This window comes from Brienomyrus brachyistius, chromosome 18 (genome assembly GCF_023856365.1).
Source record: "Brienomyrus brachyistius isolate T26 chromosome 18, BBRACH_0.4, whole genome shotgun sequence".
Taxonomy (NCBI): domain Eukaryota; kingdom Metazoa; phylum Chordata; class Actinopteri; order Osteoglossiformes; family Mormyridae; genus Brienomyrus; species Brienomyrus brachyistius.
Genome location: NC_064550.1, coordinates 2,872,252 through 2,885,697, shown reverse-complemented (window position 1 = coordinate 2,885,697; position 13,446 = coordinate 2,872,252). Strand labels below are relative to the sequence as shown.

At 38.0% G+C, this 13,446-nt stretch overlaps 1 protein-coding gene across 1 annotated transcript; it reads left to right on the top strand.

The window, feature by feature from the left end:
• Positions 1-781: 781 nt before the first annotated feature.
• rhogc (ras homolog gene family, member Gc) lies at positions 782-11,608 on the top strand. The gene is made up of 2 exons (XM_048983823.1): positions 782-1,067; positions 7,947-11,608. Exon 2 carries the CDS (start codon positions 7,976-7,978, stop codon positions 8,549-8,551), a length of 576 nt encoding a protein of 191 aa, XP_048839780.1. The 5' UTR covers positions 782-1,067; positions 7,947-7,975; the 3' UTR covers positions 8,552-11,608.
• The last annotated feature ends 1,838 nt before the right edge of the window (positions 11,609-13,446 follow it).

Sequence of the window (13,446 nt, the reverse complement as noted above, 5' to 3'; positions counted from 1 at the left end):
ATTCTGTACAAACCCTACAGATGGCTGTTTGTGAAAATCCCAGTACTGTAGATCAGCAGTTTCTGAAATATTCATAGCAGCCCATCTGGTACCAACAATGATATCACATTCAAAGTCACTTAAATCACCTTTCTTTCCCATTCTAGTTTTTGATGTGACCATTAACTGAAGCTCCCACTCTTCTTGTCTATTGTGTATTCTATGTCTATCCATATTCTATAGATCCACAACCAAATACTATTACAAAAAAGGGGCCAAAGCAAACAAATAACATAAAACAGATGTTTTTTTTCATAATAAAGACACCATCAAATAGAAAAAGTAATATTCCTTGCATGGTTATGTTATCTTTAGCTGTAAAAACTTCAAATAGCACTGTCTGTAGCTGTTCCCAGAGTATTGTATTGTTGTGCTGCAATTTTGGTTCTCAGTAACTTGGGTTTTTGAGCATGAATAAATCTTTCCAGGGCCTGCCTCGACATCTCGACTGAGTTTAGGTTAATATGTTCACTAAGCCATTGTATAACAATTTCTATTTCAGTCATTCTTTTTTCATTCTTGTATTTTTGTGATCACTGCTGCATGACTAAGCTCTGCTTTGGCTCCAGCTTACAGGCATATGAAGCAGTTCCGTCTAAAAACTGGACTATGCCCTTTAAAGTAGATGTATAGACACTTTTGTTAAGGTTAACGCTTCAGTACTTTTCTGTGGAATATCAGAGGTCATACTACATTTCCCAGAATTCACGTTGTCTGCTTTAGTCATGCGCTGTACGTTTTTTCAGGGTGCTGCCCGTATGACCGTCTGCCTGAAAGCTAAGGAAAGCGCGAGTTGTAAGAAACGCGAGGAAGTTCCTCAGTTCACTTTGTTTTTCTATGGATACTTATGTAACGTATTTTTAGAGAAATTGATTTCTCATTCTGTTAACATATATTTAACTAAATATTTATAAAACGTCACCAGCTTTTCACCACCTACAGGCTAGCTGCTTCGCTAGCTAGCTCGATATTAAGTGGCTGAAAGGATTTTCTTCGTAGCTAGCTAAGGTGCTAGCCAACTGCTTAAGGTAATTATATTTCATAATTAAACAGCTCTCTTTCTATATATAACATCACTTCAGTGACTGTTCACGATTCGTTCTTGATGTGTGTCGGTCGCTGTCTGTATCTGTTGTATTAGTTTGACGAGGAGCTAGGTGTAATATTTAAAACAGCTAACGTATAAGAACAACTTTCTGTCGAAATGACACCAGCAGTGTCAGCGTTGTACATGCTAATTATTGTTCTGCTTGGATATTTAGGTAAAATTGGGCTGTAGCTTTCTATACTTCATGGTTACAGCCCAGTTTTCTGGTTCATAATCTAGTAAAATACCTTCTGAGTCAGTGTTTTGATTTATGTCCTGCTTCAGTTACTCGTGATTTAAATGTTTTTTTAATTATATTTTTGGGAGGTATGACAAAGAGTCTGTCTTACGTTTGTGTGGGTAATTAGTGTAGTTACATCATGAGGACTGAGTTATATGAAGGCCAACGATTGGCATTCGTGCAATGTATTTCGGCTAAATAGATGACTTATTTATGTTTGCCTAAGCCTTGTTGGTGTCATAGTAGTGGTAAGATTTTTTAAATATATATATATATATATATAATTTTTTATTCTGTTTTTAATTTTATAGGGTGTATGTTATGTTCTCTCCTCTAGGGGAATCCCTGTTGATCATACATTAATTTATTGTAAATCAATCAATTCTGTGTATAATCTAAGATATTTAACATTTCATTTCAGTTAATTTGTCTATCTTACAGTCCAACTAGTAATCGTAGTCATGTCTTGACTACCTGTGTTTAGGAAATATAATTTACTAACAAATTAAGGCAGTGTGAACCAATTATCTCCATTCTAATTCAATTTGAGGATTTCAGGAATGTGTCTTTTTGGCTGAATGAATTGGTGAGCTGTTGCTGTTACACATAAATGTAATTCTACCCTCAGCTGCAACTAACCTTTCAAATTAGTTTGCTAAATGTTCTGGATACAACTTGGTGTTTAAATAATGTTAATATGTTATATTATGCTATTATATTTACACTGTCCTAGTACTGTGTGAAATGCTATTGTCAACATCTGTGTTGATATGCATGGATTATCTGAAGGAAAAAGGCCAAATTCTATATATTTATTTTTATTAGTAGAATTGCACATTGTGATGTATTGAGGCTTTGCTAAGAACTGAGAACCTGAAAATGTCCAACCTCCTCCTTTGAAGTAATATAGAACGACTGAATGGAATGGATTCGTAATGCAAGTTTACACATGCGAATGCTAATTCTGCTCGCATTTGATGCTAACTTACTACAGCGATTCAGATGTGCTAGCAGATATTAGCGAATAGGAACTCATGGTGTACACAGTGTGAACAGTAAATAAGCATATCTTTGGTTTTACATTACTGACACTCTCCTAATCCAGTAACAGTGTTTCTCAACCCGGTCCTCAGGGACCCCCAGACAGTTCACGTTTTTGCTCCCCCTCAGCTCCCAACACACATGAACCAGGAATTCTCAGTTATCTGGGAGAGACAAAATACGTGGACTGCTGGGGGTCCCTGAGGACTGGGTTGAAAAACACTGCAGTAACACCTTTACCAAGCTGACCCTTCTGCAGTGGAAAACTGAATTAGCTGGAACCACGCAATAACTAATCTCTCTCTGTAGTACGGCTTGGGTACAGCTTGGTTCCTGTATGCCAATGAAAAAGCACCATATGTGAATGTGATAAGTCAAAAGGTATTTGATAGATCTTATTACTGCTTCACAAAAACATTTTATGGATGTACTCCTGATTTCATTTTGAAGCAACCTGCCCCAAAATTGAAGCAGCAGCATGTTGTAGTAAAGGAAGGGAACACATTCGTAAAAGACAATTGATATTGTGCATAGCTCTGAAAATATTTTTCAAATATTTTTCAAACTTTGCAGGGACATTGTATGGGTGACAAACTAAGGGTGTATTCACATTTGGCCCGGTTTCCTTGTACCATGATGATTGTTCCCCCTCCCTGCTTCTCTGCTGATCTGCGCTCACTTTGCGCTTAATGTTCCACAATGGCATATGGCTCTCTTGTACTGTCATGAAGCATGCAACTCAGCGATTTTTATTTAATCATGCTACATGTATAAAGAGAGTCACATATTTTACCAAATATCTCTGAGTTTTTGTGTGCTGCATCCAGTAGTTCTTGGGTTCTCTTCTCATTCCAAATTTCCAGCAAACACTGCACCTCTACTATGGTCCAAAGTTAGCCCTTCAGCACAATGCTTGTTAAATGTTTTTCACTACTTGATTTGTTCAGGTTACCTGATCATTCCATCTGGGTCTGGTTCATGTATTGTGTATTTGTGCGCTTGCGTGTGCCACGTCTGTAATCCATGCTATAGCACAGTTAGTGACTACACTAGGTGCGTACCATCCCGAGTCTAACTAACCATGCTCTGGCCCAGTTCATCAAGTAGGTGCCAGGGCTTAGTTAAGCATGCCGTGTCTATGGAATGATCACACTAGTCAAACTGGACTTTGGGGGTCAGACATGCTTAGGCATGTTCCTTCTGGGTCAGGTTCATTTATAGTGTGTCTGTTTTCCGTGCCTGGGCACGGTTTAGCTTTCTGTGCATGGGCACGGTTTAGCATTCTGTGCCTGGAGTGATCACGTTAGTCACATGAACAAGACTTTGGGGGTTAAATGGGCTGAGTCATACATCTTGTGGTTTGATCTTTTCCAAACTTTGCAGACACATTGTATGGGTACAGATCTGGACCTTTTCAAATTGCACTAAAATGGACGCGATGGCAGCAAATAGAAGGGTGACTTAGATGCTTCACCTAATGAACAGAGTAGCTCTATTTGATATTTTTACTTTGTTTGATCCTTCATAGATCTTACTGGCACTTCCCAAAATTCAAATGAAAATCTGCTCCTGATAGACCTGAGCCACTGAAACTGCAACAGCAGAGGGCATCGTGAAAGTGGCCGTCTGCCATCTAAACGCATTCCATTTATCTATTTGCAGACTTCCCCAGAACATTGTATTGGTCATTCATTCTCAAACTGGAGTATTGAATTTTTGAGTATTCTGAATATTTAAAAATCAATTAATTAAATTTTTCTATGTTATCCCATTTTCTGGACACCCACCCCCGGCTCTGCTAAGTTACGAAAAATCTTTGGCAGCAGACTGGTAGTTGGTCGGCAAAATTCCTCCATGGGGAACAAATAAATGGCCTGATCCTGCACTCAGACCCCAGGGTTTGCTCTCAGCTCTGTATATATGTGTGTGTCTGAAAAGGGTAGTGATCACCTACATTTAACTACTCATGTGCATTCAGTCATCAGGAAAAAGTCAAGTGTTCTCTAATATTTCTTGTTGGTTTGTGGACACGGAATTGATATACTACAAATAAGAGCCAAGATTTAAAAATCTCAAGATGTTTGGACGAAAGATTGTACAAAAGTCCCTTTGTATTGATTCAAAACTGAATGTCATATATGGGGTGTGGGCAAACACCAATTGTCCCATTTATCAAAACACTCAATTGCATGATAGCACTAAAGTTCCCTTTGCACAGTAAAGAAAAAACATGTTGAAAGCCAAGTCATTCTTCACGTTCCCACATGCTGTTATGGTCCACGCACAGAGTGAGTGATGTAAATTTATTGATGTGTCCTGCCTAGAGCTGGGCAAGTTAGTAGTTTTTAGCCATGAAATTTTTCATGTCATCAATATTGATTAATATCGCAATAAATGTCATCATTATTTCTTTCCAGTTTAAAAACTGCATTTTTATGCAACATTTAAGTTTGTTCATTTTGTAGATTGCAATTGTTTAATGACTTTGCAAACTACTCAAAGTTTACTCATTTCAGAACACTATTTGTGTTTGTTGCAATAAATCTACCCTCTGCTAGTCTGGTGGAATAATATTGCTGTATTCATGCACCAACATTGTCCTCCCATGTCCAGGGACAGAAGTAGTTTGTACACAAGAGTCCATGTGTTGACCGTAAAAAGTGAAGTATGAACTAGACCTAAAAAGCACTTAGATGTTAGGTGAGAGATTGTGATACTACTACAGTAATGGCTGGTTCATACTTCAGATGCGGATGGGCCACAGCAGGCATCATTTTTGTCACAGAGGTTGGGTGTAGGGACTAAGTAACACTCAAAAATCTAAACAGCGTGGACAGTCCATCCTGTCAAGTGAACGTGTTTTTATTTTATTTTTTTTCCTCAATTTTTTCATTGTTGTCGATTCCGATTTTCTTTCTATATAAAATTCATTGTATATTAAACATTTGGCAAAGGTCTCGTTCCTTGTATACTGCTAACCCAGTCTTGTGGAGGCCAGTGATGTGAACAAGTTTTGATTGTTCATCAGCTAGGGAAGAAGTAACAGGAAGTCGGAAGTCAGACCAAAGATTGTATATAAATACCTTTTCTACCCTCTGTGATCAGAATAACAAATATGGCTAGCGGATTTGAAGAATGGTTGACTGAGAAAGCCAGGAAATACCAGCATTTATATTAATGCTTGCAACAGGATTTTGAAGACTCTCAAATGGCTGCAAACTAAAATAAAATGTTCGTACTTCAACGCCATATACCAATGTGTGTGTTTGCATCAGTGTCGTCATTTTTGATTTTTTTAATTTAGGTTTTATATTTTTATTTCCATTTGAAATCTACTTTAGTTTTAGGTTTAGGTTTCATTAGTTTTTATTTTAACAATGTAAATCTATATATTTTACTTTGTTTTAGCAGATACACTAAATGTTTGTTTTTAACGATTATAACCCTGCCTTGCATACTGTCAGTACATGTTGCATGGTTCATTTTAGTAAAAATTTTTTTCTTAACAACCATACCATACTTCATAAATGTGACACTTAAAATCAGCTTTGCCTGGCATGTTGGCACATGCACCACATGCCACACCCTTTCATGTAAAGTTTGATTTAACCCGGAGTCAGAGAGCAGAAGTTGGCATAAGCAGCACAACATGTTAGGGTCATTCACTCAGTACGTTTACATGCACAGCTAAGTCAAGCTACCGTTATAGCTTGACTACACCATTTAATCAGACTACTGTCCTGACGAAATAAAGTATTTTATATAATATACTTTGACAGCATGGTATTGGAAATTTTTCAAATATTGCAATTTGATTTTCTTGTAATACATATCATATATTTATCACGAACCCATCTAGAAGTGATATAAACAGCAAGGATGAAAATCATGATCATCTGAGAATGCATAATATCTGTACCAAATAGAAGGTAAGAAAAAATCTAGCTGACTAGCAGTGTAAGAACTGGATGTACATAATATACGATGTTGGTATTAATATCACACGCTACCCAGTCCTACTACAGCCATTTTTCAAATTCAGTACAAAATATTTTGCTTCCTGTGTTTGTCTTTCGGTGCTGGTACTGCACTTTTGGTACCTTCTTGAAGTACCAAAAGTATGGTACCTGGTACCTGAAGAAAGCAGAAGAAACTGCTGTAACTTTTGAGGACACTTCTCTGTTTAAAAAATAAATAACATGATCTGTACAGCTTTCTTGATTTGTTCGTTTCAGGTTGGGTTCATGTATAGTACAGAGAGTGTACGTGTCAGTCGCATCATTGACATCATGGATGTGTTCCATATTAGGGCACAGTTCTTAGCGTGCCTAAATATGACTAACTATGCTCTGGCCTCACCTCATCAAGCAGGCCAGAGCAAAATTAAACATATCATGCCTGTACATGGTATGGAACAATCACACGAGTCACACAAACTAGAATTTGAGGGTCAAACATACTTGGGCACGGTATGTGGGAATTTTGGTAAATATACACATTTTCTCCCTGTCAAGTTTTATTTGGTAAATCCTGGATTTTGCACAAACAATTGTGTACAGACCTTTCAATTTCTGGTGTCATTTTCTGCATACATAGCTTTGATAATTGAGGCCCCTGGTGAAATGTGGCCTGCATACTGTACTTGACCAATGGCACACCTGGACTTCATCTTGTAAGACAAAAGTGAAATTCGTTGTCCTCAACACGGCACTTAAGGCTGTACTTTAGATTAAAGGTTCACACTTTCTGCATATTTGGCCACGTGCGGAAACGTCCATTATTCTAAATGTTCATACTTCGTGCACCAACACTTCAGGGAACCACACACTTTGATGCCTGTGGTAGTGCTGTAGAATACAGCTGCTCTTCAGTCATATTTATGAATGTTAGATTAAAAATAAGAATGTTACACTGAAACTAACAGTGTACTATATACTTATAGTATATAAGGCAGGGTTATCAACAAAAAATCAAATGATGCAAAATAAATTGCAACTAATCAATAGTAAATGTTTTTATAACTAACTGAAATAAAATGGCAAGCATCAAATACTTCATACTGTTTTTTATACTATTTTGCCAAAGTAATGTATGTGGCATTGTGGGTATAAGCATGTATTATTTTAGTTTGCATTCATCTTTGAGGATTTATAATTCCGCATCGAGAATTCATATAAATACTGGTGTTTCCAGACTTCCTCAGCTAACCTTTTTTTTTTGTCTTCTAGCCATATTTGCCCTTAATATTTTGTCACTAAATAGATCACGCATAGATTAGCATAATAGTCTTATGATTTTATTGCATTAGCTATGGAGTTAGAAGAGTAATTTATCTTTTTATCCTTGACATTGGACTTGGAAAGAATTTCTCTCTTTCAGACTCAAAATCAAAATCTGCCTGTTCGATTTCAAATGCCTGTATATCTAAATTGATAGATGGTTTTGGGTCTTATGAACTTTCAGTCTTTTGGAATTCTTGTCTGACTTAACTCTATGAATCAGAGAAACTGACATAGATGTGTCTCTTCTTCTGTGCAGGTTGTGCAGCCTGAGTGGATGAAGAAAAGATGCAGACAATTAAGTGTGTGGTTGTGGGTGACGGAGCTGTAGGCAAAACATGTCTGCTCATCTCCTACACAACAAATGCCTTCCCGGAAGAATACATTCCCACTGTGTTCGACAATTATAGTGCCCAAATGAGTGTTGATGGCCGCACAGTCAGTCTCAACCTGTGGGACACAGCGGGCCAGGAGGAATACGACCGTCTGCGCACGCTGTCCTACCCACAGACCAACGTGTTCATCATCTGCTTTTCAATCGGCAGCCCGTCTTCCCATGCCAACGTAAGGCATAAGTGGCACCCAGAGGTGTCGCACCACTGCCCCAGCGTGCCCATCCTGCTGGTCGGCACCAAGCGGGACCTGCGCGGAGACGCCGAGACAGTGAAGAAGCTGAAGGAGCAAGGCTTGGCTCCCACCACCCAGCAGCAGGGCAGTGCACTTGCCAAGCAGATCGGTGCCGTTAAGTACATGGAGTGTTCAGCGCTCTTGCAGGAGGGCGTACGGGAGGTGTTTGCTGAAGCTGTGCGTGCCGTGCTCTACCCTGTCACCAAGAAAAATGCCAAGAAATGCGTCCTCCTATAATTGGGAGGGAAGGACTAAGAAGGGACGGACAGGGAATGCTTGACGACTTCTCACAGAGGGGCTCCCTTAGCTTGAAGACCATGGCACTAGATTTTACCCAGGCCCTGAATTGCTTTGAATCTTCGTAAGAGGGCCCCTGTATTGCTTTATTTTAAAATTTGTATCCCTAACCAAAGGCCAAAGTTACACAAAGTTATGCCATTGGAATAGGTTTGATCTGCCTCCTGGTATATTGCTTCACACCCAAGTGACCTTCTAGATATGTCTGTCATTTTCTTTCTATAGACGTCCTGCCTTTCTGAATATCAGCTTTTCCAGTTGTGATTTTCATTTTGTTTCTCTGTTTTAGTGTATAAAGGCAGGGAAATGATTGAAGAAAGTGTTATCTAAAGTACGGTAATATCTATATGCCAGATTGAACACACAAGGAAAAAACAGCTTGAACAGAATTCAGGATAACCTCATGGAATGTGTCAGTTATACTTGGCCATAAGGTTTTTTTTTAGCATGATTGAGAAGCTTTGCATCAGTGGTCCAGCTGCAAACTTCAGTGCCACTGGAAAGTATCCCAGGTACAGCAGCACTCTGCCATAACCCCAAGCAGTTATTCAAAACTGGTCCAAAGTGAATGGTTGCTGCCCTGGTTTATCAACTTGATGGGACAAAAGCAAACTGGACCAAAGACCTTCCAGTTCTTGCATAGCAGAAATGTATTTTAGTCTTCCGCTTAATGATGAGGTTAATTTTTTAACGTGGTGTGGAATTCTTCAGGACCTTAAGATGTACCAAAATGAACAGCAGACAATGTTTCTCATTTTGCCTTATACCACTTTGCCTTTCGTCTGATATGCACTGTGCCTTGTATATGAAACTTGTCTTTCAATTTATTAAGCTTTTCTATTAAGTACAAGTGCCAGTACTGAAAGACTAAATGATAACCCAGTCTGGAAATTAAATGTGTAGCGTGGAGGATTTGCACAGTGTTTTGACAGCTCATCGAACACAATTAAGTTTCCTGTTTTGTGAAACCAGTTTGAGAATGGCAAAAAATACATTCCATTTTCTGTAAACCTTTTACCGTATCAGCTGATACTAATTCTCCTTTGCTGCTTTGTATTCAAAACCTCAATCCTGTCAGCCATGATTTTCTTAAATTGCTATAATATCTGTAAAGCGGTTTCAGAAATAAGTGTGACTATAAGTAATATGACCAGCTATATTTCACATTTGCCTTTTTAGGAAGTTGTGCCAAGTTTTTCTTTTCATAAAAAAATTGGGGTATAGCCTTGAATGTTTCTAAAGCTTTGGATTAACCGAATCTATTCAGTAGGGGAGTGCATAAGTTTTGTGTAAGGTTTAAACAGTACTTTACAAAGCATAAGCAAGTAACCACTGCTGGGTATAACTGTGTGGGGTGGAAGACAAGTTATCACATTATCGTTACCCTCTGAACCTGTATATCTTTGGTGTCTCCAATTTGTATTCTACTTCACCAAAGATTTAGTCCGAGGTTAAGCCTTCAGATGCCTGCTTGCAATTTTGAGTGCCTTATTTTATTCACAATTTTTATTATTTGCAGTTGTGGTATGTCATTTACCTTGAAAAAAATACATTTGCAAATCATAATAAGGCTAAAAGTTTTTATGTGTCTGTATTATGTCAAATACTGCCCATTACAGCTAATGATTAGTTTAATTTTTAAGAGGCCTTAGGTCATATGACTGGATTTTTAAAGTCATCCAGAACATTAATTTGCACAGGGTTATTCATGTTCAATTCATTTCATGAGGATTTGACACTAAAACTCTCCAGTGGTGTACTTTGCTTTGACCCATGTCCGATAATGACATTTCTTTCCGGTTCAAAGTAGTTTTATTTTTTTTCCTTCATAACAGCAGCCAAATATTTTTATAATATTAAAAGGTGTTGAACCACAATATTGTTAGACTAAAATCTAAGGCTCTGTGTCTCACTGTTAATGTGTGTGGTTATACTTAATTTGCTTATTGGTTTTGTTTATTTGGCCCTTAATACCAATTAAACTTTACCATAACTAAATTTGATGGCATGTTAGTGATGTTCCAAAGACGTCACTGGTGTAGAATCCAGAGAAATTATGGTAACATTTACTATACAGCATAACAAAGGAAAGACAGAATAGTATAATCAATTCAAATCGAAGTGGTTCATATTTTATTTACCCAGAGTGGGTGTCTCTCTCTCAAAGTTCCAAGGCTGGAGTACATGGCCAGAATTTAGGTTATCGCATTGTACTGTTGAGATGAATTGTATGTTTTGGTATATTGTACCCTATCAAAGAGAAAAGGTGCTGCTATTCATGTAGTTCTTCACAGTAGGAGGAGGTTAAGCATACATGTATTTGAAATATATCAAAAACAGGCTGCTCTGGTTAAACTGAACAATAGATTCTACCTAACAAACAGCTTCACTCAGCTCAATGTAATATTTTATTCCATCAAATGTATTTTTCAAAACTTTACTGGAATACATGAATGTTGGAATCCTGGTAACTTTAAGGTCTTTGAAAGTTGTGATTATGTGTTCTCTACCCACTCACAAGCAAAAGCTACCAAATGGACAGGTTCAGTCACAGCAGTGTATGACCATTTTTAGCTCCTGGATGTTTCCTTGGCAACGTCTTTATTGATGAGTGCTACCAGCATATTCAGAATTTTCCGAAATAAACTGTAGAGTATTCCCAGATGTTTCTCATTGTGATTGGGGATGTGGTAGTGTATATGGTACAAATAAAATATGGAAAATGACCCTTTTATTTAAATATGTACTGTTTTTAGTCAATCTTCAGAGTTTATCAGAGTTTATTTGATGTCATATGCTTCCAAATCTAAACTGGTGACTGGGCTCCACTTAACAAGCTGCTGAGGACAGTTTGTCATGGTGCGGTACTAAATTTATACACTGGGAAATTGATTTTTAAATACTTTTTCTTTCATGTTTTTTTTTTAAGCAAACGTATAAAAAATAAATGGTGGAGATTATTTTTAAATTATGGTAAATAAAATTGGTATGATTTAACATGTGTGAATGTGATTTATATACAAATATAGTAACTAAGTTAAATCAGAGAAATACAGTTAAATCACCTTCGCAGTTCTTCTCTAGAATACCCAGCATTGTTTACTGGGATCATTCAGTTCTGTATTTGAGTCTCAACGCTTTAATTTAAAAGGGTATTTAGTAAAAAACATGCATGAACTTTCTTGTTTTGTGTAATGTGCATGTTAAAAGGGATTGTTTAGTCAGTAATTGTTTTCTGTCGATGGTTCTTTATTCTGTATGAAAATACATCTACAATTGGGGGAAACATTTTCTAAAAAACATTTGCTAATCTCTATCGATAGATGCCTTTAATATTAGGTATTTCTGGAATATATATATTACTGAAGTTATACAAATTCAGGGAAACATGAATACAAATCTTGTAGAAAGTAGAGCAGTAGTTAAGATACCTTACATTTGTAAATAAACTGCAAGGTAGTCTGCAGCCTCAGCTATCTTCATAATTGAACCCATGTGTATATACGCTTACTGCAGGGACGGATTATGGGTTGTGTGGGCAAAACATTTGCGAGGAGCACAACCACCACAATTCAAGGGCCCTTGGCAGCCAAACGCCCTCCCTATAGGGTCAGGGGCCCTTGTAGGCAGAGGATCAAAGAATGTAGGCCCTCTAAAACAGACAAACGAAAATACATTGTTGATGAGCGTTGCAAATTGTTTTGGGCTTGGGGCCCCACGGGCCCCCTGAACCCCAAGGGCCCCTGGGCAGCAGCCCCGCTGGCCCGGTCCGTAATCCGTCCCTGGCTTACTGGAGACTTGATTATATGCATTAGTTCAGCTACGCATTGAAGCAAATATCTAACCAGCCACTTATAAGTCAGCAGCACAGTATAAAACGTCATGCAGATACAGGTCAGGAGCTTCAGTTAATGTTCACATCAAACACCAGAATGGGGAAGAAAGGTGATTTGTGACGTGGTTATTGTTGCCAGGTGGGCTGGTGTGAGTATTTCAGAAACTGCTGATCACAAGCTGACAACAATTGGACAAAGGAAGATTGGAAAAACGTTGCCTGGTCAACAACTGATTTCTGCTATGACACTCGCATGGTAGGGTCATAATTTAGCATAAACAACATGAAAGCATGGATATTTCCTGCCTGGTAAAAACAATCCAGGCAGCTTTTGGTCGCGTAATGATATAGGGCATATTTTATTGGCACACTTTGAGACCCTTAGTGTCCATCCCTTTATAACTATAGTGTATCGACCTTCTAATGGTTCATTCTAGTTAGATAACACACCATGTTGCAAAGTCCATTTAATCTCAAACTAGTGTCTTGTCCACAGTCACCAGACCTCAATCCAGTGGTGGACCTATGCGATGTGGTGGAATGGAAGATTTACATCATGAAGATGCAGCTGACACATCTGCAGCAACTGCGTGATACTATCATGTCAACTTGGACAAAATCTCTGATGATTGTTTCAAGCACTTAGTTGAATCGATGCCATGAAGAATTAAAGCAGTTCTGAAAGCAAAAAAGGGTCCAACCTGGTAATAGCAAGCTGTACCTAATAAAGTGGCCAAAGAATGTATTTAGTTAATTTCCACGGTGATATGAATAAACTTTTAAGGATGCAGAAGTTAATCAAACATCGTAATTGTCCTTCCGCGGTAAAAGTATATTTTGTAATAGGCATAATACAAATATCACTGTTGCATGGGAAAGGTAAAACAAAAGACTCCGATACAGGATGAGACCGCCCATTTAAGCTATTTATTCATATCTGGCAGCACAAAGATGGTGCATTTGCCAAATAGCCTCAAAAATGCTCTACCCTACTCTAGTT